Here is a 25,141-nt window from a genome sequence, read left to right as displayed (position 1 = left end):
GTGTAGGAATGAGGGCAGGCGTGTGTGGCCTTCTTGCCTTTGATGGAGTTTGCTGGAGACGCAGGGCGGCGGCTGGGGGCAGCGAGGGGCTGTGGTCAGGGGGACAAGGCCTGGCAGCGGCTGCTGGAGAATGAACAGCCAAGGCTGTGTCTCAGGGGTCTTGTTTTCCACCGTGTCAGGAATCTGAACTTTGGGGTTCTCTGGGACATAAAAGATGGATGCCAGCGGGTGAGAACTAACTTCCGTTTCAGTTCAAAATCCATTGCTGGCAGCACCCGTGAGAGGGTCTCTGCTGTGCTCACATGGGATAGAAAGACCTAGAATGGCAGTTCGGGACCAGCACTCCAGAGCCCTGATTCCCAGGACTTCAGTGGACAGAGAACCCCAAACATCGGGAGCCTTTCCAACTCATGGGGGAAGGATGAAACCTAATTTCATTTTACCAGGCAAGTTTTAGCATTTTGCCAGGATTCTTTTGAAGTTTAAGGCGTGTGAAGACCAGGATAAGTGAACTGTGCTTGAATCAGGTGGCACGTAGGTTTGAACGGTGAGGCATCCAGATGGCTTAGAAGCAGTGGTCGCTTGAAGCAGTTACTGAGGACAGGGATAGTATCCGAGTCACCTCTGCGTCCTCCCAGCCTGAGGTTATGACACCAAGTGTCACTGGTGATGTATTAACGTAGAGTTGGTGAATGAAGGCCCCAGAGCATTGCTGACACTGACGGAGTCAGAGTTTAGCTTATTTTCAGGACTTGAAGGGATCATTGTACCCAAACCATGTACTGTGAAGAGGCCCACAGGTTGGTCCCCAGAACGAGAGGATAGTTTGGGGCTCTCAGTGTATTTGAAATAAAGCAGCCCAGGTCTTACTGAAGTGTGTGCTGTGCTGTGGACGGAGATGAGCTCAGTAAATGCGAGGACTTTGCAAGGCCTCCACTCGGATGTTACAGAGCAGGGTTGAATGCACATTCTTTTCTCCAGAAGAAACAGCCAATACAACAAGACAGTTAATTTTGTACTCAGAGGCCTAAACGGTGCCACGTATGGGGCTTGCACCTTGAGAAAAAGTGGCATGGAGCTGCCAGGGGAGCGCTGAGAGGGAGGAGCCTTTCTGTAGGCAGACGCGAGGTCGAGTAGGAAGTGGTGTGTGTGTGTGCAGGTATTTCATACCATCCCAGTCCCAGTACTTTCTCACTTAGTAGTGGTGTAACCTCAAGGGAGGGGCTCCCCTGGTGGCTCAGCTGCTGAAGAGTCCGCCGGCAATGTGGGAGACCTGGGTGTCGTCCCCGGGTTGGGAAGATCCCTGGAGAAGGGAGGGGCAACCCGCTCCATTGTTCTTCCTGGAGAGTCCGGGGGGACAGAGGAGCCTGGCGGGCTACGGTCCATGGGGCCGCAGAGAGTCAGACCCGACTAAGCGACACACACGGAAGCTTAAGTGAGGTTTTTAAAACCCCAGTTTCCCCATCTATAAGATAGGTGTGCTGGGTGACTCTACCTAAGATTCTTATTGTAACTGAGAAAACCGATATGCACCTGGCAGGGAGCCTGGCAGTCACGAGTGCTCAGGAAACGTTACTGATACCATGCTCCTCGCCGTCACCATCGCCATCCCTCATCCACATCCTCATCCGGGCCGTCACCACCAGCACGCTCCTCACCTCCTCACCCTCCTCACCTCCTCACCCTCCTCACCCTCCTCACCCTCCTCACCCTCCTCACCCTCCTCACCCTCCTCACCCTCCTCACCCTCCTCACCTCCTCACCCTCCTCACCTCCTCACCCTCCTCACCCTCCTCACCCTCCTCACCCTCCTCACCCTCCTCACCTCCTCACCCTGCTCATGCTCCTCGCCCTCCTCATGCTCCTCGCCCTCCTCACGCTCCTCACCCCCTCACCACCCTCAGGCTCCTCACCACCCTCAGGCTCCTCACCTCCTCACCGTGCTCATGCTCCTCGCCTCCTCACTCTCCTCACCCTCCTCATGCTCCTCACCTCCTCACTACCCTCAGGCTCCTCACCTAACCCTGCTCACACTCCTCACCTCCTCACACTCCTCACCCTCCTCAGGCTCCTTACCCTCCAAACCCTCCTCACCTCCTCACCCTGCTCACGTTCCTCACCCCCATAACCTCACCTCCATCACCTCCTCACCACCTCATGATCCTCACCCCCTTCACCTCACCTCCTCACCCCCTCACCTCCTTACCTCCTCACCCTCCTCACGATCTTCACCCCCCTCACCTCCTGACCCTCCTCACCACCCTCTCCCCCTTACCTCCTCATGCTCCTCACCCCCCTCACCTCCTCACCCTCCTCACACTCCTCATCCGCGTCACCTCCTCACCACCTCACACTCCTCACCCTCCTCACCACCCTCACCTCCTTACCTCCTCACCCTCCTTATGATCTTTACCCCATCACCTCCTCACCCTCCTCACCACCCTCTCCCCCTCACCTCCTCATGCTCCTCACCCCCCTCACCTCCTCACCCTCCTCACGCTCCTCATCCCCCTCACCTCCTCACCCTCCTCACCACCCTCACGCTCCTCACCCCATCACCCTCCTCACCCTCTTCACCCTCTTCACCCTCCTCACTCCCTCACCCTCCTCACCCCCCTCACCCTCCTCACCCCCCTCACCCCCTTCACCCTCCTCACCCCCTTCACCCTCCTCACCCCCTTCACCCTCCTCACCCCCTACACCCCCCTCACCCCCTACACCCCCCTCACCCTCTACACCCCCCTACACCCCCCTCACCCTCTACACCCCCCTCACCCCCTTCACCCTCCTCACCCCCTTCACCCTCCTCACCCCCCTCACCCACTTCACTCCCCTCACCCCCCTCACCCCCCTCACCCTCCTCACCCCCCTCACCTTCTACACCCCCCTACACCCCCCTCACCCTCTACACCCCCCTCACCCCCTTCACCCTCCTCACCCCCCTCACCCACTTCACCCCCCTCACCCCCCGCACCCTCCTCACCCCCCTCACCCTCCTCACCCCCTCACCACCCTCACCCTCCTCACCATCACTACTGCCACCACTAAGTGAATGGGACTCCTTGGAAGGTGGAGACTCCTCAGTCTCTGTAGGCATTGAAGGCAGTGGTTCTCCATGATGTTAACTTACGTCTTGTCTTCAAATTAAAGTTAGTTTGTAATAACTGAACTCGGGAAATGCTGTCAGGGTGAGCAGTGGAGGCTCTGAGCCCGTGTGCTTGTTCAGGTCCAGCTGACACGTGCTGTGTGTGACCATATGCCCTGGATTCTTTGGGTGTAAAACAGGAATGTGAGACACAGGCTTGCCTTAAAGCTACTGAGAGGAGAGACTGGTGAAGTGGCCCTTGTGGCCGCTCCTGAGGGGCTGGCTGTCGGTCATGGCCTTTGGGCCCTGGTTGAGGATGCTGTCCTGGGTCCAGCTGATGCCCCCGCGGGACAGTGCAGACTGCAGTCCTGGGAAGGCCATGCTGCGTGTGTAATGTGGCCTCATCTGTGTGTCTGCTGTGAATGTCTAACATCTAATAAAAACCAGACATCACCTCATGGGTGTCTCATCAAAAGCAGCACCAGCCTTTCCATCATCTATGGATTTTCGAAAACAGAGACCTATTATTTCATGACATGAGAGCGGATGGTGTGTAGACAGGCCGAGCATCTTCTGCTATACACCAGAGCTGTCCCTGAACTAAAAATGTGTGTGTCTTACAGGCAGGGAAGGGGAGACCTGTGCTTTGGTGTTTAGAGAGGGCTTGAAAGAAGAGTAGGAGCTTGAGAGGGAAAGAGCAAAAGAAAAACCCTTGGTTTCCATAAAGAGATGACCAGTGGTTCTAGACGTCGACCCTCTGACAGTACCAGCCTGGAGGACCCTGTGATAGGGGGATGAGCGGGATGTGGGGGAGCAGCCTCGTATTCCTGCTTCCTTGGAGGCGGGTGTGTGTGTGTGTGCGCGCACGTGTGCGTGTAAACACCCGTGTGACACGATCTCCTTCGCCCCCAGGGAGTACATGATGTCCGGCTGGCCTACATTCAGTTCGCCCTTTCCTTTCTGATTGCCGGTGATGACAGCACGATCACGCAAGTGCTGGAGTTGAAAGGTAGGGGGGCCTCGTTGTCTTGGGGCCCAGCCTCCCTGTGATTGTTCTGAGCGTTTAACGGGTTAACAAAGGTCAGCCGCCTCTGTGGCTGCTTTGCACACAGGAGTAAGGGGTGTGTGCGGAGAGACTTTGGTTACCGTGGCTTGAAAGCCGCTGGTCAGTGCAGACAGAAGGGTCCCTGTTGCACTAGCTGAGTGCTGAGTGAGCCTAACGGAGAAGTGCAAACTTCAGTTCAGTTCAGTTCAGTCGCTCAGTCGTGTCCAACTCTTTGCGACCCCATGGACTGCAGCACACAAACAAGGGAAGCTTTACAGCTCCAGAAAGGATGCAGATTCATAGCCCTGGCTACCGAGCTTCTCTTAGTAGTTGTATTTTTTTTAATGCCTGATGTGAGCAGGATATCAGAAATCGAGCTTCAGAGAATTCCGGCTGGTGCCGGTCTCCCTAGAGCGAGGCTTGGCATGGTTTCATCCATTAGGGCCATCAGCTTTTTTCGCAAGACCGTGGATGGCAGCGCAGAGAGGGTCGTTGTCCAGTGAGACCCCCGGGGGTCAAGCCCTGTCTGTGGGTGAGGAGTGGCTGCCATCTCAGCTGGGGCCCTGAGACTCGTGGGAGGAGAAGAGCATGGGGCCTGCAACCGTTTCCCCCCCTCCCCCAGTATGGAGACCTGGGTCCCCTCCAGGGCAGGCTGCTGAGACCACTCACGAGCAGCTGCGGTGCGGGTCCCTGGAGGTGGTCAGCCCGGGGCCGGGTGGCCGCCCAGACCGCAGCCCCGTGGAGGACACACCTCCTTCCCGTGGTGTGCCCAGGCCCTGCTTGTGGCCAGCCTGCGTGGGAAGCCCTCTGCCTCCAGGGCTGGGCATTTCTTCAGAATCTTCCCCCACGTCTTCTCAGCGTCTGGCTTTTATTTAAGCAGAGGACACTGATTTTGGTGTCATCTGTCTACACTGCTAAAGGGGCAAGGATGTACTTCTGGTAAAGTTTCAGCAGGGCAGCTGGGCTGGGCCAGCCATTCCACGTCCAGCCGTTTATCCTAAGGGAATAATTAAGGAGTTGAGTAGAGGTTTTGTTAGGGGACATCTTTTTCTATTAGCTGAAAATCGGACTCCTTACTACCCACCAGCAAGGGACTGAGCAAATTGAGCACTGGTCATAACGAGGAATGCAGCTATCAAAAAGGATATAGAAATATACTTACTGATACCAGATTTTTTAAGGGTATAGGATTGGGTGTAACTCCGTTATAAAACTGGTAAAATATGATCCCATTTTACTAAAAGTTTAATAGAATGTGGACATACCAGAAGGTTAATAGTCAACTGGGACCCCAACATTACTCAATATGAACTTTTGGGTGGTGGTGTTATGGTTGATTTTAAGTTTCTATCCGGTATTTTCTGATTTTTTTTCTTTTAAGAATAATGAATTTGCCTTTGAAGAAATTATATGTGCTCATGAAGAATGTATAGAGCAAGAGAAATTGTAATGGGTTTGTTGCTTTTTACCCGTGTCACCAGTATGTTAGTAATGCCAGAGCATCAAGCTATGGAAGACTGAGTCCTTGGGGAGAGAAAGCAAATAAATCATTCCAGTTCTACGGCCAGTCAATAAAGTGACAACTGTCATTTTATTTTATTTTTTAAATAAATTTATTTATTTTAATTGGAGGTTAATTACTTTACAATATTGTATTGGTTTTGCCATACATCAACATGAATCCGCCACAGGTATACACGTGTTCCCCATCCCGAACCCCCCTCCCTCCACCATCCCTCTGGGTCGTCCCAGTGCACCAGCTCCCAGCAACCAGTATCATGCATCAAACTTGGACTGGCTATTCGTTTCATATATGATATTATATATGTTGCAATGCCATTCTCCCAAATCTTCCCACCCTCTCCCTCTCCCACAGAGTCCAAAAGACTGTTCTATACATCAATGTCTCTTGAAACTGTCATTTTAAATACATCTCTGAACTGGTCTAAGCGAAGAGTGAAACTTTGAAAAACTAATCATACCATACATGCTCTCTCAAACCATTAGTATTAACTTTACTGAAGTCAATGTGAAAAAAGAAAGGGAAGATAGAACCAAAGAACTGTTGAATTTGAATGGTTCACTCATTGTATTGCTTTAGATATTTATTTCCTATGTCACAAAAATAGTTTTTCCTGCTGTGAACTTGTTTAATTAAAAAAGACAAAACCTGAAAAAAAACGGGGAGGGGGCAAGTCAATGGCATTGTTTGCCGTACCATTTTAAGAACAATTTTAAGAAGTAATGCTCTCTCATCTGTTCCCATTCAAAGTATTTTTGAATCTAACGCTTTGCAACTTTTTACTTTCAGAATTTATTCCTTGCATTTTTAGCTCAGGCATCAGGGAAGATAGGATCTCCACCATCAGTATCCTGTTGTCCACACTGAAAACAAAGGTACGTGTTTGGTGATCGGCGTTCTTGTCGTGTGTTTGTTCCGGTGTTTTTTTGGCAGGACTTCAGAGCCATGACCTCATAGGTGATGCGGGTTGTTGTGTGGGTTGGATGGGAAACTGTTTCTTAAGCAAGAACTTGGTGGTGGTGAGCGATCCTGAAGGTTACAGCTGCCACTTCTTATAAGAGGAGAAGACCTGCTACCCGCTTCCCCCACCCCCCACCCCATTCCACAGGAAGCCACTGGGGTGACTGCGAGTTGTAAATGACAGCCCTTCTTCCCGTACACACCTAGCGTGCTGTGTTGTGTTATATAATAACACAAAATGTCATTTTGTGTCATCTTCCATATTCTGCCTTACATAAGCATCTTGCGGAAATCTGAAAACTTGCTGAAAGGATCGCTGTCTTTGACACAGAAGCCCCTTCTGTGATCCATGAGAAAAACTCTGTGACCCTCCCCAAATAATAAAAAGCTGTCCAAAGGCTGTGAGCTGGCAGCCCATGTGAAAAGGGGCTCATGAGCACATAGCATCTAGAGCTTCTCAACTTGGGCACAGTTCTGTCCCCCACGGGCCATCTGGCAAGTTTTGGTTGTCATAACCGGAGAAATGTGACTGGCATCTGGTGAGCAGAGACCAAGATCGAGCAACCACTGTAGGCTGCTCAGCGTCCTGTAGTGCAGAAGGCAGCCTCTCACAACAGTTATTTGTCCCCAGATGTCAGTAGTCCTGAGATTGAAAAAGTTCCTGGATTCAAAGCAGAGCAAGTCATGAGATTACAGGTTTTTTCACCTACCAAGTTGGCCTTGACTTTTCAGACCTGATACTCAGCACCAGCAAAGAATCAGGTACTTCCCTGGAGGAAGTGTTATGGCCCCTCTGGAAGACAGCAGGTCTGGCAGTATGTATGTCAGAGGTCTTGAAAATGTGTATCAACCTGGAGGCGGGGGTTTGGGGAGTCGCTTCAGGATCACCCAGGGAATGGATTTGAAAAAACTCATAAGCCCTCAGAGATCCGGGCTGGGGGCTAGGTTGGGAGGAGCTGAGAACTTGTGCACCATTCCAAGTACATAGGTAGGCACGCAGTGCAGGCTGCTGCTCGTGGGAACAGCCTGATCGTACCACGTGGGGAATGGGTACATGACTTACGGTCACTCCTAGGACAGAGTGATGATCAGCCCTCCAAAATGATGTTCTAAAGGATTTTTAACAATGTGGAGACAGTTCATGCTACATAAATAAAGCAGGTACAAAGCTATATATAATTTCAAAGAAGTTAAAAAAACCCAAACCCCAATAAAAACCCAATACACTTAATATATACACATGTATATTATATACTTCGTGTGTGTTGTGGGGAGGGGCAGAGGCTGAAAGGAAATATACCAAATTGTAAGCTGTTGGTGTCCAAGAAGGTGACAATATTGATGAATTTTGTTTTCCTCTACATTTTTTCCTTTTTCTGGCTAAGTGTTCTGCCACAAGTCTATATTATTTTTATAATGATGAAATCCAACATGTTCTAAAAGTCGGTTTCCTTGAAAGCCATTTGTTCTATTGTTTTCAGGTAGTTCACAATAAAAATATCACAAAAACCCAGAAGGTGCGTTTCTTCACTGGCCAAGTGCTGAACCACATAGCATCTCTCTACAGCTGGAAGGGGATTGTCGACGTGAGCCTGGACAGCGTCGAGGTACAGTCTCTGGGATTCACTTGGCATCACTGTTAGCGTGAGATACCCAGAGCTGGGAGACTGAAGCATCTATACATAGTATCTTGATGGCTCAAGTGGTGTAGAATCTGCCTGTAATCCAGGAGACTCAGGAGACGCGGGTTTGATCCCTGGGTTGGGATGATCTGAAGGAGGAAATGGCCGTCCACTCCAGTATACTTGCCTGGGAAATCCCATGGACAGAGGAGTCTGACAGGCCACAGTCCCTGGGATCACAAAGAGTCCGACACGACTGAGCGTGCATGCTCACACAAAAACAGGATCTATGCATACACCTGCCTTAAAAAATAAGTCCCCCTGTTTGATCTGTTTCTTTTGGCCTATGGTTATATTAATTATCTACCTAGGGACAATATGACTCTTGTAATTAAAGTAAAATTTTTTCTAATCTCCGACGTATCATATTAAACTTTTTTTGTCTTTTTCTTTAATAAGCAAACTTATTCCATTTAGCTGCAGGGCGTCTTCATTTTCCCTGCAGTGTTTGCGTGGTAGCCTTAGAGGGTGGATTCCCGCTCTCTCCCTCCTTACTTACCTCTCCTCTCCCATCTGTTCTTTTCACATCTTTCCAGTCATCAGAGCTTCAAGGCCTGTTGCTTCTGCTTTAGGGCCCTGGAATCTAGGGAGCGTCAGCTTCCTCACCCGCTGACGAGAATAGTTTGCTCTGTGTGTGTGCTCAGTCACTCAGTCGTGTCTGCTTCCTCGTGGCCCCATGGACTGTAGCCCGTCAGGCTCCTCTCCCCATTGGATTTCCCAGGCAAGAATACTGGTTGCTGCTGCTAAGTCGCTTCAGTCGTGTCCGACTGTGTGACCCCATAGACAGCAGCCCACCAGGCTCCCCCGTCCCTGGGATTCTCCAGGCAAGAACACTGGAGTAGGTTGCCATTTCCTTCTCCAGTGCATGAAAGTGAAAAGTGCAAGTGAAGTCGCTCAGTCATGTCTCATGACTCCTAGCGACCCCATGGACTGCAGCCTAACAGGCTCCTCCGTCCATGGGATTTGCCAGGCAAGAGTACTGGAGTGGAATGCCATTGCCTTCTCTGAAGAATACTGGGGTCGGTTGCTATTTCCTACTCCAGGGCGTCTTCCAGACCCAGGAATCGGACCCCCATCTCTTGCCTCTCCTGCGTCGGTAGGTGGGTTCTTTACCACTAGTGCCACCTGGGAAACAGCAAGTACTAGATAAGAAGAGTCACTCTCATGAGGACCTAAGGCCTCCGCACCTTTGAATTTTCCTTATTTTGATCTTTCTCAGGGCGTTTCTGAACATGAACTTGGCCAGAGTAGTGAAGGCTCAGACTTCTGTTAACTCTATAATAGTTAACCTTTCAAGAGCCCACTGTTGTACCCCTTTTTATCTCCACGACCTGCCTGTGTCCTTGTTCTGCTCATGTTTTGTATGTTCCATAACCAGGAAGCCCCAGAGACTTCAGAAGAACACTCCCAATTGTGGAATTTTATTCAAAAGAGCAAGAGAAACTAAGTCATTCATAAGCTTGTTTGAAAATACAGGTTTAAACTTGCCCCTCTCAAGAGTTTTGTTTTTGCTTTCTGGCTGCACTGTAAGGCTTATGAGGTCTTAATTCCCTGACCAGGGATTGAACCTGCACCCTGGCAGTGAAAGCACAGAGTCCTAACCACAGGACCACCAGGGCACTCCCCAACGGTTCTATCGCATAGGTGAGGACACGGAGAATCCGGGCATTAAGCGATGCTCTCGTTACTGGTAGTCTGGTGTCCAGACTCCATCCTGAACCTCTCCTGGGGCCTGTTAAGATTTGCCTCGTTAGAATGAAAGATGTTCCTGTCATCTAGGAAATTCTGAAGGATTCAGGATTTCCATGTGAGATGTTCCACTTGCCCCCATCACTCAGAAAACTGCAAGGGTTTTAGGAGCTCTGTGCCAGGAACGGGGCAACAACCAAACGTTTCCGTCTTCTGCTGCAGTATCACAATGCAAAAGCAAGAACAAGCTTAAAAAAAATAAAGCATGTGCTGTAAACAGAGAGTCTTTGCTACTGGGGTCCCAAGACTGACCTGCTCTGTACCTCCTGTCTCGGTGCTGACCTCAGCGTCTCATCCACAGTTCGCTCCTTCGTCGAAAGGATGCAGTCCTGTCTGCCCGGCCAGGCTCATGGGGCTGCACTAAGAAGTACTGTAAAGTGCTCAGAGACAATCAGAGACGACAGAAAATCTCAGAAGTTACCTGTAGTTTCTTGTGGTTCCAGCAGCCCCCTGTTTGTTCAACTTTAAAAAGGAAAATTTTAATTCAGTTTATTTAAACTGAAAAACAAACTAACAAACAAAAAAACCCACAGTTGACCCATTCTCCCCAGTCCCTTGACCGCCATATCTGACAGCTACCAATCTGCTCTGTGAGGTTTTTTAAAAAAATTATTATTGTTTTATTTGTTTATCTTGTTCAGATTCCACATATCAGAGGACTTTTAAGTTTTGATTGGTATTTCTCCTTTTTGTGCAGTTTTGTTTTTGAATTATCATTGCTGTTGTTCAGTCACTAACTCATGTCCGACTCTTTGTGACCTCATGGACCTCAGCACGCCAGATTCCTCTGTCCTCCACTCTCTCCCGGAGTTTGCTCACATTCATGTCCATTGAGTCGGTGATGCCATCCAACCATCTCATCCTCTGTCGTCCCCTTCTTCTTTTGCTTTCAGTCTCTCCCAGTATCAGGGTCTTTTCCAGTGAGTCAGCTCTTCGCATCAGGTGGCTAAAGTATTGGAACTTGAACATGAGTCCTTCCAATGAATATTCAGGGTTGATTTCCTTTAGGATTGACTGATTTGATCTCCTTGCTGTACAAGGGACTCTCAAGAGTCTTCTCTAGCACCACAGTTCTACCAAGTGTTTAATTTAAAATGTTTTCTGATTTGCTTTTAATCTGAGGCATGTGCTTTTGTCCAGCGTTTACCCTGTAATTGTTAGTAAGGCATGTGAAGCTTGGATGGTCATTGAGTATCTTTGAAACTCTCATAGACTTCTGCTAAAGACGCAGGGAAGACCATGGTGCGGGAGCTTGTTCATAACTTCCTGATGGATCTATGTTGTTCGCTCAAGCATGGGATTAATTTTTACGACGCATCTCTCGGTACCTTGGGCAGGTAAGGCTGGAGCCTGTGTGCATCCTGAGTGTGGTTCTCAGAGGCCATCATATCCATGACTTCCTGTGGGGATCTGTCAAGTGATAGAAGTATAAGGGGTTAGAACTAGCGTTTTAGATGATACCTGACTCATTTTGGGGGTGAACTTGGAATAGGACGAAGACGGTTCCTGTTCGTTGTGGGCACTCAGGGCAGAGTCTCAGGGGAGTTGACTCAGACACACAGTGTGAGATGTCGCACCCAGGAGGGCGCTGTGTCCACTTGGGGACAGTGCACCAGATGAACCTGAGAATAAATCCAGAGACAAGGGGCCCTCCCGGGGGCCTCCCCGCAGTGCTTGGTGACTGCCGTTGTTACCCCAGTTTTGCAGATGAGGGAAAGGGGCCCGCAGAGGTCAGGTCACTCCCCCTGTAAGTGGCGGAGCTCAGGTTGGAACCTGGGAGGTCCTGGTTCCCAGCCCACACCCTTGACGGCCACACAGCCCCCATCTGCCCAGAGCCGGCTGCGAGTGAGTCAGGCTGTCAGAGTTTCCTTCTTGCCTTTTATTTCATATTGCACCATTACGATAGCATTTCATTGTAAGGAAGCATGAAGTCCACAGCTAATGGTTTCGATTACGTTCTTTTGGACATTCTCTGTAAACCTATGATACATATCTGTGTTAATTTTTAAACCAAAATACCCTATTGTTAGATATATCGTTCGTCAATCTGCTTTTTTCCCATTTGACAGTAAAAATATCGGACATATTTTCTGGTCATCACGAGTGACCCTCCGTTTTATCTCCTTGACATTTTATTATAAGAATAGAGTTGGTTTGCTTTGGTTTCCACCAGTCAGGCAATGACTGATTCCCTCATAATGGGATTAACCTAGTGAGAATTTTTCTCCCTGTTTGTGGCTTTAAACTTGTTTAGATTCTGTAGTTATTATGCATTAATTTGCCATGTCATTTCTAAATCTTTCAACTTTGTTTTGGTGATATTGTAGCTTTTCTGTCATCAGTGAGAGAAAACTTGTTTTCTTGCTGAGATGTAAGAGCAGACTTTTACAGTCTAATATAAACATGCTGAAAAATGCCTTTTTTCTGATGAAGGAGACCCATAAAGTAGATGATCATTTCATGAGCATATTGAATCAACGTGTGGTCGTGGGTCTGTTTAAATAAGCGGTGGTTTATGTAAAATTTTTCAGCTATGGGCCAAAGGCAAGTATTTGTGCTTAGGAGAGAGGAAGGGGTTTTGTTTGTGGGGTGTTAATGGAAAGCGTTGAGAAAATTGAAATGTCTGGCTTCCCAGTGGTCGTCAAGCTCCTTTGTGTGCTGCTGGTCTCCGTGCAGATGTCGCCACGTCAGAGAGGCCTTCCCTGGCAACTCTTCCTGAAGATAGACCTTCCACTCTCACCGTCCTTTTGCCTGGCTCTTGCTTCTGATGGCGACTTATCACCACTTTGCATATTTGTTTGCTTGTTCATTATCTGATAGGCAAGAATTGGTGAGAACAGAGGCTAGTCGGTTTTTGTTTTCGTTTTTATTTCATTTTTGGCTGTGCTGGGTCTTTGTTGCTGGGTGACGGCTTTCTCTAGTTGTGGTGCGTGGGCTTCTCATTGCGGGGTCTTGTTGTGGAGCTTGGGCTCTTAAGTACGAGAGCTTCAGTAGTGGTGCACGGACTCAGTTGCTCCACGGCATGTGGGACCTTCCTGGACCAGGGATCAAACCCACATCCCCTGCGTTGACGGGTCAATTCTTAACCACTGGACCACCAAAGAGGTCCTGGCTAGTCTGTTTTGAATCCCCAGAGTCTAGGACAGTGCACATAGGGAGGCATTTTAGCATAGGCCAGGCTTGGCCAACTTTTCCTCTAAAGGTCCAGGTAGTTAAGTATGTCAGGCTCTGTGTGCTATGCTGTCCCTACTGTGGCCACTCAGTAGGCCATTGTGGTACCCAAGCAGCCACGACGCGAATAAACAAGTGGGTGTAACTGTGTTCCAATAAAGCTTTATTGACAAAGGCAGGTGGCGGGCCAGAGCTTGCTGAGCCCTGCCGTGGAGGTTCAGAGAACAGTTTCTGGAGTGCCTCAGAGACCTCAGCAGGTTATTCCTCTTCTTTGCCAGTATTGCCTCATCTGTTTAAAAAATAAAAAAGAGAGAGATACAATTAGCACGCACCTCAGAGAGTGTGTGGTAACTGCTTAGAGCAGTATCTGGCACACACTGGAAATTCTGTAAATGTTGTTCATTTTATTACATCGTTGATTAAAATTGTGTGTGTGCGTGCCATATTTTTGGCATGCTTTGCAGATTTAACGTTCTGTGCATTTGAAAGCACAAAGTGTGTTTTGCTCATGAAATTTTCCTGTTAAGAATGTTAAGCTTTTTAAAGGATAGCTTTCTGATCAAAATTACTCTCTAATTCAAATTTTGAAAAATCTCTATTATCTGTAAAGTATCATATTGCATCTTAGTTTTGGTGAGTTTTTAAGGGGCTCCAAAACCCATGGTCCCACAAGCCATCAACATGACACGCCAGTGAGGCCGATTTTGAGTTTTTTCCTGGGCATTATGACTTCCAGGGACAAGCTTGATACAAAAATGTTTCTGGGGATAAAACCCATTTAACTGCGTAGATCCTGGGCTAGGTGCCCAGGTTTGTGCAGGTTTTAAGTCTGTAAGTTTTCCTGTTTTTATCATCTTACATCTTTGAAAACTACCCACTTTGAGACAAGTTTCAAGTGTTTTCATATAGTAGATAGCCACTGCCCCACACTAACTTCTTTTGGCTGCTAAGTGAAGGTGTAGGAATTTGAAATAAGCTAGAAACAGGGGAAACAGAAGACCTGTAGAAGGACTCTGTGCCACTTGGCTAAGTTCTAGAAATAATTTTATGGCACTCTGGACTGTGGCATTTCACGAGCACTTCACGGGGAAAAAGTGTAATCTTTTTATTTTTGTTTATGATTTTATTTATGTATGTATTATATTTTTGGCTGTGCTGAGTCTTCGTTGCTGCACACAGGCTTTCTCTAGTTGCGGTGCGAGGGCTTGGCGTCACAGTGGCTTCTCTTCTGTGGAGCTTGGGCTCTAGTGTGAGCAGGCTTAGCAGTTGAGGTACACAGGCTTAGTTGCTCCATGGCATGTGGGAACTTCCCAGACCAGGGATCGAACCCACGTCCCCTGCATTGGCAGACGGATTCTTTACCTCTGAACCACCAGGGAGACCCAACGTAATCTTTTTAAAAATGCATGCCTTTGTATGTTTTACTTAATGTGCACATACGTCTTCATATATGTGCTTTTTCATGTGTAGTTGGAGGATGTGAAAGAGAAAGTCGCTCAGTGGTGGCCAACTCTTTGTGACCCCATGGACTATCCAGTCCATGGAATTCTCCAGGCCAGAATACTGAGGTGGGTAGCCTTTCCCTTCTCCGGGGGATCTTCCTGACCCAGAAATTGAACCGGGGTCTCCTGCATTGCAGGTGGATTCTTTACCATCTGAGCTATCAGGGAAGCCCGTAGTTGGAGGAAGGACGTCAGTGAAATCTCAAAAGGAAATTTTAAAATTGCTTTTATGCTGTGGGTTCAGAGAGAAAGGGTTTCTTCCTTTTCTCTGAAAGTCAGTTGAACTTGAGTGAGGGAAGGAGAGGTGGGAAACAGGACAAAGGAGAGACTTTTTTTAGCTATTCAAAAGTAGGGAAGTGAGACGTCCCTGGTGGTCCAGTGGTTAAGACCCTGTGCTTCCAACACAGGGGGCATGGATTTGATCCCTGGTGGGGGAAGTCCCGCAGGCTGAAGAAGTACAGGAGTGAAGTTCAGGCCCTTTGCTGGAGAGCAGGAACCCCACAGACCATGAAAACCTCTCACTCTATGCTGTGAAGGAAACTGACCGGAAGTGAAATTTGCCCATCACTGAGTCACAACAGAAAATGCTGTGTTTACTCGCAGGTTCCAAGGACCTGCCCCGTCATCCTGAGTGCTCGGTGTGTTATGAAAACCCCCCACTCACCCCTCTCTCTTCTGTCTTTCTGTGACAGAGGAGGAAACCTGACTCTCCTGCACTTCCTGCTGGGTTTGAAAACCGCAGCGGACGATGAGCTGGTCGCTGAACTGGTGGTGAACATTCTGAAAGTGTGCCCGGACCTACTGAACAAGTACTTCAAGGAAGTGACGTTTTCCTTTCTCCCAAGGCTGAAGTCCACCTGGTCAAATAACATCAGACTGCTAAACAAGGTGACGACCCCTGCATTTTGAAGTCTGCCTCGTGGGGTCGTGGGTGAAGTGTGAGAAGTTGGGGTGGCGAGGATGGGAGGTTGGGTGACATCCTGATAAACTGCAGGATCAGAAACTTCTTTCAGCCGTCCTTCCGGCATATTTTTGTTGTTTTTCAGTCGCTCAGTTGTGTCTGACTCTGCGATCCCATGGACTGCAGCACACCAGGCTTCCCTGTCCTTCACTATCTCCCCGAGTTTGCTCAAACTCGTGTCCATTGAGTCCGTGATGGCATCCAGCCATCTCATCCTCTGTCGCCCCCTTCTCCTCTTGCCCTCAATCTTTCCCAGTGTCAGGGTCTTTTCCATTGAGTTGGCTCTTCGCATCAGGCGGCCAAAGTATTGGAGCTTTAAGCTTCAGCATCAGTCCTAGATGATGTTAATTCAGTGTCTTTTTCTTCTAGGGACATTTTACTTTTCACTGAGCTGCATTCTGAGGTTTATGCTGCTGAATCTGTTAAGCCAATTTCATTTTCTTCATCTAGATTTCACTTCAAGTGTGATCTCGATGAGTTTAGCCACAGTTGGGCTAGAATTAGCAAAATGCCTGACTGTGAAATGCAAGCCAAGGAGCACGGCTATTTAAAGATTGCCATTTCAAGTTCTTAGAACAATTTGAAATAAGCTGTGTCTTGGTGGTCTGTCTTGTGGATATGAGTAAATTTCCATCTGATCATGGGTGTCAGCCTCCCCTCGTTTACCAGTGGAAGTACCTGCCACAAGTCCTTCCATTCACCATCGCCCCTTCTCTCAGCCTTATGGTCTGGCTCATGGTAACATGGGGCCTCCTAGGTGGCTCAGTGGGTAAAGAACCCACCTGCCAATGCAGGAGACCCAGGAAACTCAGGTTTGATCCCTGTGTTGGGAAGATCCCCTGGAGAAGGAAATGGCAACCCAGTCCAGTATTCTTGCCTGGAGAATCCCATGGAAAGAGGAGCCTGGCAGGCTATAGTTTATGGGGTTGCAGAGTCGGACACAACTGAGTGACTGAGCACGCAGTGATGACACACCTGGAATTATTTTTTTGTGCCTTGACTTGGGCAATGGGTTATCTGCAAAACAAACTTAGTCCATCGTTTTCCTTGAGCACCTGTGTGTGCGGTCCGTGGTGATGGTGTCACCGTGGCCACCGCCCCTGTTGGGAGCTGAGTGGGACGGGGCGGGGCAGGTGCGTGGCCGCTGCAGATTGGACGGTAGTCTTGCCGTCTCTAGGACTCCCTGGTCTCAAGGCTAGAGTCTGCCTTCTCGCCTTGCAGTCCTAGGGAAGCTCCCCTCATTGAGGTCCAGTGTTGTCACCTGTAAATATGTTTTGCCTTGATATAAAATATCTCTACCGCAAAGGGTTGTCATGAAGTGCTAAAAAGCCGACATAATTTGCCAGGTGCTGTACCTGGGGAGTAAGTCATCCCGTTGTGACCTGTTTGCCATCAGAGGTTTTAACAGGCTCCCCAAACCACTGGTCAAACTCTGCTTTGACAGTCACTGCCCCCAGTAATAGTCTTATGGTCTCTAACCAGTGGAATCGGGGGTCGACATTCCAGACGCTGTTCCTTGTGGCGAGCCTTGGGCCTTTGTTACTGTCGTTGTTTCCCCAGAGCAGCTTCACTCTTGAGAGCCTCCCGTTAGACTCAGGTTTGGAAGTTAACTTCTCTGTCGTCCCTTTCCCAGATCTACGCTGCCCAGCCGGACATCTCCCGGGCGTTTCAGACCCGAGAGTTCATCCCGCTGCCTCGGCTCCTGGCCATGGTGATGGTGACCACCGCGCCTCTGGTGTGCAACAAGACCATGTTCACGCAGGCGCTGAATGTGAGTGGGGACCCTGCCTCCAGACCCTCCCGCTCACCCCCCGGCCATGCCTGCCACTGTGCTGAGAATACTGGCCTATGTGTATTGGGTCGTCTTTTGTCAGTGCTTCCGGGGTTTCCCGTGTGTCCCCTCGCCTGGGGACGGGGCCCTGGGGCCCAAGGCACATACCTGCCTTCTGCAGCACTGAGCGGGCTGCAGGATCCTGTGTGGCTCTGGGCCTTTGTCGATAGGGGGCAGCGGGGAGCAGGGGGTGGAATCAGAGGAGAGGACGTGTGCTCATCTGCAGCCCAGTGTCACTCATTGAAGTCTCATTACTTGAGGATCTTTGGACAGAGTGGGCCTGACATCTGCCTGGCAAACCCTTTCTTCTGAGCTTTAAACGAATAGTGCTAACTTTCCTGGGGAACATTGAGGCCCAGCTGTTTCAGGAGTTTGGGGAGGACACGTTCATGGAAAAACTTGATCCTTAGATTCTGTGTCGCCGTTTATCATAAAGCTCCAAGTCCCAGCAGAAGCCATGTTGTGAAGGGCCCATGCCTTATTCACCGTAGCATCATGGCCTTAGCCAAACCTGCCATGAGTTGTTAGCACATGGGTCCTGAGCTTCCCAGGTGGCGCTGGTGGTAAAGAACCCGCCTGCTAATGCAGGAGACCGTGAGTAGACGCGGGTTCAGCCCCTGGCTTGAGAAGATCCTCTGGAGGAGGGCATGGCAACCCACTCCAGTATCATGCCTGAAGAATCCCCAAGGACAGAGGAGCCTTGCTGGGTGTGGTCCATAGTGTTGGACAGAGTCAGACACGACTGAAGCAAATTAACACGCACACATGCACGCATGGGTTCTGGGTCCTGCCAACCCCTCATAAACCTGGGTTGCCTCAAGACCCACCTGGCAGAGGCCAGGTGTTCAGAGCGATGCAGGGCTTGGGGCGTCCCCTGGGCGGGTGGAGTCCCCGTGTTTCAGGCAGGCTGGTTGGGGTGTGAGCACAGAAGACCAGGGTCCGCCGCGGTGGGTCACAAAGCGTGGGTTGGACCCGGTGTCCATGGGGCATTTGCCGTAAAGTGGCCCCAACTCCTCAGATTGTACTGTGGGATGAGAGGTTTTTTTGCTCCCGTCCAGGGATGGTGCTGAGAGAGAGCGGTAGGGCATGTGGAGTGGACAAGAGGCCTGGGTGGGACCTGGCAGGATGGCTTGTTTGCTCTGGTGGCCAAATCCCAGAACCAGAGTTAGGACCCAGCTAGCTTGCCCATCTGTTTTGTGAGACTCAAAATAGTTTATCCCAAGAGACTTGCAAAAAAGTCGAGTTGAGAGGGGGATGTCTGATGCTGCCTCTTGTGGGTGGGAGGTGATGGCTGGCTGCATTTCCTCTCCGCTTTGAGCCGACCCCAGTCTGTCCCCGGCGGCCTGGGATGTCAAAGGCTGTCTCACTCCCAGGACAGAGGAGTTGTGCCCCTGGAGTGTTCATGCCCCGCATGGGGCGGCCTTGGGCTGTGGTAGAGGACACGTCTTCCTCTCCTCCTGAGGCCACCATCCTCCTGTGCAGGCCCGGGGCCAGCAAAGGGGAAGCTGAGGCTCTGTCTCCCTGTCCGTGGCCCTTTCCCAGCTGTACCTGTGTTCACGTGAGTGACACAGCGACAGGTGTGTCTCGGGGGTGGAGTTAGGAGTGTGTGTGTGCAGGTTGTCGAGTGACATTTTCCTTCTGTTCATTACAGTTTTATCTATAAAATTTTAATAGCATAGATTTTAGAACCAGAAAGAAAAGAGTGGGTTCGTTTTACAAACGGGAAATTAGAGAGCTGTTCGGAGATAAGGCCTCAGGCTGTTGGCCAAGCTTCGTGCTCCAAGCCAGCGGATATACACATTGAGCACTCATTTCGGTCCTGCCTTTGAATTGATGACGGGGTGGGAGTGGTTATTGGTTCAGGGCATTTAACGTAGCCCTTCTTGAGTGTACAACATCTATATAAAATGAGACACCAGCTGATTGGAATGCGGGGGGCCTGGGGTGTTATTAGACTGAAGGTCCATCAGAAAACCTTGTTAATTCTACTTGACTCTTAAGCTACAGTATCCTACCCGGTGCTCCCTGGGCTTCTCTGTCCTTGGGGGTCCCCTGGGGCTGATGGCAGTGGGCTGGCCTGGGCCTGCGATGGAACGTGTGTCCCCGGTGCCCAGGAGATGTCCTCGCTCCTGCTGGCCCGGGGCACACCCCTGTCACCAGGGGCCTCACCTTCCCCCTTGGTGCTGATAGCAGAGGCTCTTGAACCTTACTCAGTCTCCGTGGTGAGGGAGGGTGTGGAAGGTCTCCTGGCTGTCATCCGAATCCGAGTAGAGAGTCCGGGTGTGGGAGGCCTGCGGTGGGGGCTGCCGCGAGCTTAGAGGTGGCTGTTCAGACCCAGGTGCCCGGTACCTTTGCTTATCGTCTCTGCAGCTGACGAGAAGTGCTTCTTCAGGGGCTGGTCGGGTCCTGGTGGGGCGTCGGCTGCACTGACACGGATTATCCGTGTGAGCCCGACGGTTGTCAGAGAAGACTTATCAAAAACAGACGGTGGAGTAAAAGTCAGGAATAACCATCAGACTCCTTTCCTTTAGTGACCAGCCTCCCGGCATCTGCTGCTGTCAGGTCTGCAGGAGGTCAAACGGGCAGAGGCCAGCAGGCCCCCAGGAAAGGCCAGCATGCCCTGGGCCCACCAGGGCCATCCGAAGACGTTTGTGGACTCAACTCTTTGTTTTCTTCCCAGTTGGACAGCGTATCCGTGAAACACACAGCTTTATCCCTTGTTGCCGTCATTTTGAAGAGAGCCTTAAAGACCATCGAGCACTGCCTGAATAAAGAGGCCTGGCAGGAGTCAGGCGTCTACACGGCCGCCATGATGGAAGACTTCGTGCGGCTCTTCAGAGAAGCTTTGAGCAAGGTAGGCCCGGAGCCAGGTGTGGCCTCTGCTTACAGGTAGCACAGCAGCTGGGAGAGACGAGCTTGGGGGCGCAGCGGGTGGGGGTGAAGTGAAGGGAAGTGGTCGGGGGCGTTCCTGGGACTTCTGGTCTCCTTAGGAACCGTTGCACCGCTTCGCTCCCCTCCCTGCTGCTGCACACTGGCCGGGCTGGGGCCGCAGTGACCGGCAGCCTGCTCCCTCTTCCCCAGGCTTGGTCTGATGAGCAAGGAGCCTGAGCATCCATGGCCTGGCTGACCGTCCAGAAGGGGCATCCACAGGCTTGCTGGGCAGGGTGCCCCCAGCCTGTCCTAAGGGTGAATTGCTTAGTTCCCAGCGTCTGGCTCTGGTGAGCGAGTCTTTAGGGGTGTCTTTTAACGATCAGTACTTGTGTTTTCATCCGACGGATGGAAGAGCCTGGCGGGCGACAGTCCATGGTGTCACAAAGAGTCAGAGACAAAGTGAGCGACTGAGCACGCGCTTGTGTGTTCACCAGATCCTTAGCGGGCTCAGTTCGGGGACTTTTACCCCAAAACAGAGCTCCCAGAGGCCAAGGTCTCTCCCTTAGGCACTCGCGTGTGCTGGCCCCTCTTCCCTGTTCTTTGCTTCTCATCATTAGTGGGATCAGTTTGTTTCTCTTCCTCTCAGTGTGACTGATTTTTTGTTTTTTTGTTTGTTTCCTTTCAGATTTTACCAGACCTGAATGCCATCATCTGGGTCTGGCAGTCTCTCAGGAAGCAAGACTCAGAACAGGATGACGAGAAAGGAAAGAAAAAGGCCAGCAAGACCGCTGCTCCCTGCGTGGCTCCCGAGAGTGGTGAGGGCTGTTTGCAGACACCACTGGCCCAGGCAGCCTGGGAGCCTCCTCTCCCGGGGAGCTTGTGAAGGCCTCTCTGACTCTGAAAGAATCCTGTGTCCTTTTTGGCTTAGTGAGAAGGAGGAGCCTAGCATCGTACTTTGGGTTTCAACATCTGTTAGAAATGTACTCAAGCTTTATGCAAGCACCACGCACATCTCTCTCAACCCTTGCATGATGGATGCCATGTGCTCGGCCTTCCGGTGGGTGGAGGGTGGTGGCAGGCGTAGGACACTCTTCTGTTCTGCGAGTAGAACATTACCCCTGGGTAGTAAGACGCGCTGCCTCAGACCTTGGCATTGGCGAGGCGTGGTGCTTTGTGTCTTGTATCTCTGTCCTGTTTAATCCTTCTTTCGGCTCTGTGGGGGGTAGGCCCCGCTGCGTGTCCCCCTTGTTCAGACGAGGACCCTGAAGCACAGAGAGCCCGAGTAGCTTTACCCTGCCCAGGGTCACAGCAGTGAAGTGGGGATTTAGACCCAGCCTGTTTGAGCATCTTGACTTCTTTACCACATTGACTCCCTAATCTCGCGCCGTGGGCACCTATCTGCAGCCTCAGTGTTCCGCGTGCAGTTGACCGTGATGGGATTGCTTACTGATTGAGGACAGAGAACGAGGGTGTTTCCTGATCACACTGTTCAATTCTGATTCAGATGATGCAGAAACCATTCTTCTGAAAGTCGTGCTGCTCCAGGTCATCTGCCTCTACCAGAAGGCGGTCCCGCACGTGGTCATGCAGTACAACTTTGACTTCAGCAAGCTCCTGAAAGGTGCGTCCTGAGCGACGGCAGGTGCCCCTCCGCTGGGCCTGCCCGTGGGGGTGAAGGGGCCGCAGATAAACCGGGTCCCCAGGGCAGAGGACCGGGAAGGCGGGTGGGCGGCTTGGCCGGCTTGTGTGATCCACTGGCCTGGTTGTTTTCTTCGGGATCAGTGCCAGTCTTTACAGAAATATCAGATGAACACTTAACAGCACCAGGAGAGAAAAGGGAGAAGCCAGCCAGGCTGAGTTGTCTGCCAGGGGTGATCCGTAGATGAGATTCTGTGCTAAGTCGCTTCAGTCCTGTCCGACTCTTTGCAACCCATGGGCTGTAGCCCGCCAGGCTCCTCAGTCCATGGGATTCTCCAGGCAAGAACACTGGAGTGGGTTACCATGGCCTCCTCCAGGGGATCTTCCCAACCCAGGGATCAAACCTATGTCTCTTACGTCTTTTGCATTGGCAAGTGGGTTCTTTACCACGAGTGCCATATAGATGAGATTCTTCTTTACCATTGGGAAGCCACATAGATGAGATTATGAGATGTTGATTCTAAATCTTCTTTTCAAAGGAAAAGGGGTGCAGAAATGAGAGCCCCTGAGGAGGTCCCCATGCACACGCGCTTTTGACATAGTTACTCAGATTTGACTCAAGTTCCAACCACATCTTATAGAAGTAACATCGTGCTTGTCCGGCCACATTCCCTTGATGGAAGAATTTGTCTACTAACACTGACTTCATAACTGGGCCAACGGAGGAAGACTTGCAGAAATAATCAGTCTTGGAATTTATCTAAGCTGTTTAAATAGTCCTGTTCAAAAAGCTACAGTTAAGTTTTTGATGGTTCGAAGGCAGAAAGTTCTCTTGCCGTGAGAAGACGAGATTTGCTAGAATGTGGCCACTGAATGTTTACTCACCGCGTTCTTCCCAAGTAAATGGTTAACCCAGAAATGAGGCCAGGGGCTGAGGACCCCACCTCGGGTACTGGTGGCCACAGGCTGTGCATAAAATGCTGGCTGTCCTGGGAGCAAGGCCCGTGTCCCCCACCAGGGGTCGCACTGACAGGAGACTGTATGGAGGAACATGTGCCAAGGGGCTTCCAGCTGTCGGGGTGGTCAGTGTGGCCGAGCGCAGGGAAGGGCTTCCTGGGCCCAGCGGCGTCCCAGCTCTTGAGTGAAAGGTTTGGGGTGACCGCAGGTCAGGGGGGTCTGAGGCGCGTGGACAGGAGAGTGGGCGCAGGGTGGGCCGAGCCCCACGCCCTTCCACCTGTCTCCACCAACAGTTCCTCGTCGGATCCTCGTGGCCGGGGCATCAGCAGCCAGGCCTCCCCCTCCCCCTGACTTCTCATCCGTTTTCCTCTTGTCCACCCGCAGGGGTCATCTCAGAAGAGGGCCTGCGGGAGGAGGTGCCCCCGCTTCTGCAGCACCACATTCTCAAGGTGGCCCTGGAGCTGCCCGCCAGCAAGTTTCTGTGGTTAAAGGCCCAGGTACGAGGCCGAGAGCCCGCCCTGCGGCCTGAGTTCCCCTGCAGGCTGGGCGGCTGTCTGGGAATTTCTAGCTGGATCAGAACCCGGACCGCTAGTTCCAGAGGAGGACATCCGCGGTTCTCCTCTTAGAGCAAAACCTCTGCGCAGAGGCCAGGTCTGGATTTGTGAGCCAGGAATGTCTTGACTCTGCAAACGAACGTGCTTAGCTGTCCTTACTGAAAAGACATCGTTGCCACATACTGCGAGTTTTTGTGTTCTTCTAAGAGGACTTTTACATTTTTCTGGCCCTTTTAAAACCTTTTTGGAAAGAAACAAAATACATTTCTTCTCTTTTGTCCTCATCCTGGAATGACTCAAGATGGAGCTGGAGATAGACACCAAGGCAGGAGAGGGTTGAGGCTGGTGGAGAAAAGGCTGCTGGTGCCACTCTCTGTGTCTGTGATAGCGTCTGCTAGCCCTTTCTGGAGAACGTAATGTTGACCAATAAAGGGGACTCAGGATGCAAGAGATGTTCATCCATGTGCTTAAATACCGGATGCTATGTCGCCCTGTCCAGGGAGGGAAAATGACCAGGTCAAATTAAGCACTGTCAATAAGGATGTATCTCAGTAGCTCAGATGACTTGTTTTAATGACTCAGGTCTTCCATGAGCTCTTGCAAGGAACCGTCAGTGTGGAAATTGTTAGAGGCATTGTTAGAGGTGAAACTCCCAGAGAGGTGCAGGAACGCTGTGGCACTGGGGGCTCTGTGTTCCCCTAAGTCCTCTCTCTATGGTTCACCTGTGTCACAGCTGAGAAGAGTTCTTATCCAGGACTTAGCACCAGGCTTGGTACGAGTGTTCTACGTATCGTCTCGTTGACCGCCACTCCCAGACAAAGGCAGCTGGAGCGCAGAGTGGTTAGGAGACTTCTGGGGTCCTGGGGGGTCCAGGATGGGACCTGGGGAGTGTGGCCCAGAACCTGCTCTCAACCTGGTGAAGTCACTGCCAGGACTGCAGGACTACGGCATTAAGTGGAGTCAGGTAGCCCCGGGTGGTGTGGTTCCCCACCAGCCTCTGGCCATCTAGGGTGTTTGGTTTATCATCCCAGCTGACCCGGACCATTGAGATCTCGCTGATTTAGTTGGAAAGTGAGCAGAGAGCCCTCTTACCTTGAAAGAGCTGGTATTAACATAGTATTTTATAGCCTGTGCTTCAGTTTTTGCTTTTAATAAGGGTCTGCTGGGCTTTGTGAATGCCAGCTCCTTAGGGGCTCAGATCGGAGCTGTAGGGACTCCCCAGGAAAACACAGAGTCTGCACGGGATCTGGAGCTCCATGTGCTCAAAGCCCAGAAGCCTCTGAGAGTCTGAATCATGTATAAAGGGACCAGTTACATCACACCGGCGTCTTGCTGAGATGCAGCGCATACAGCATTAGGTGGACTCAGATAGCCCTGGTGGTGTGGTTCCCCACCAGCCTCTGGAGCTGCATCTGTGCCAGGGCTCCCGGGCTTGAGTCCCACCTCAATCATTAAAACAGCCTGTTAACCTCCTTGTATCTCAGTGTCCGCACGCGTGAAAAGGGAGTGACAGTCGTCCCCAGCTCAGGCGTGTCGGGAGGATAAAGCGAGTCTGCGTCTGTGAAGCACCCGAAGGGCCCCCTGCTTCCTGCTGTGACTCTGTTGTTGCTGCC

The 25,141-nt window shown here is 50.9% G+C and overlaps 1 protein-coding gene across 3 annotated transcripts in view; it reads left to right on the top strand.

The window, feature by feature from the left end:
• The window catches only part of URB1 (URB1 ribosome biogenesis factor), a 78,306-nt gene that overhangs the window by 8,014 nt on the left and 45,151 nt on the right, over window positions 1–25,141 (top strand). For all 3 annotated transcript variants that reach the window (XM_086322314.1, XM_086322318.1, XM_086322325.1), the window contains 10 exons: window positions 3,998–4,094; window positions 6,442–6,527; window positions 8,094–8,219; window positions 11,256–11,380; window positions 15,409–15,604; window positions 17,311–17,448; window positions 20,189–20,362; window positions 21,065–21,194; window positions 21,884–22,000; window positions 23,359–23,471. In XM_086322314.1, the coding sequence (XP_086178440.1) occupies window positions 3,998–4,094; window positions 6,442–6,527; window positions 8,094–8,219; window positions 11,256–11,380; window positions 15,409–15,604; window positions 17,311–17,448; window positions 20,189–20,362; window positions 21,065–21,194; window positions 21,884–22,000; window positions 23,359–23,471 (1,302 nt within the window). The remainder of the gene's footprint in view (window positions 1–3,997; window positions 4,095–6,441; window positions 6,528–8,093; window positions 8,220–11,255; window positions 11,381–15,408; window positions 15,605–17,310; window positions 17,449–20,188; window positions 20,363–21,064; window positions 21,195–21,883; window positions 22,001–23,358; window positions 23,472–25,141) is intronic.

Source organism: Bos grunniens, chromosome 1, assembly GCF_055505025.1.
Source record: "Bos grunniens cultivar Pamir isolate PY7600 chromosome 1, Bosgru_T2T1.0, whole genome shotgun sequence".
NCBI lineage: Eukaryota > Metazoa > Chordata > Mammalia > Artiodactyla > Bovidae > Bos > Bos grunniens.
This window is presented reverse-complemented; position numbering and strand designations above follow the sequence as displayed.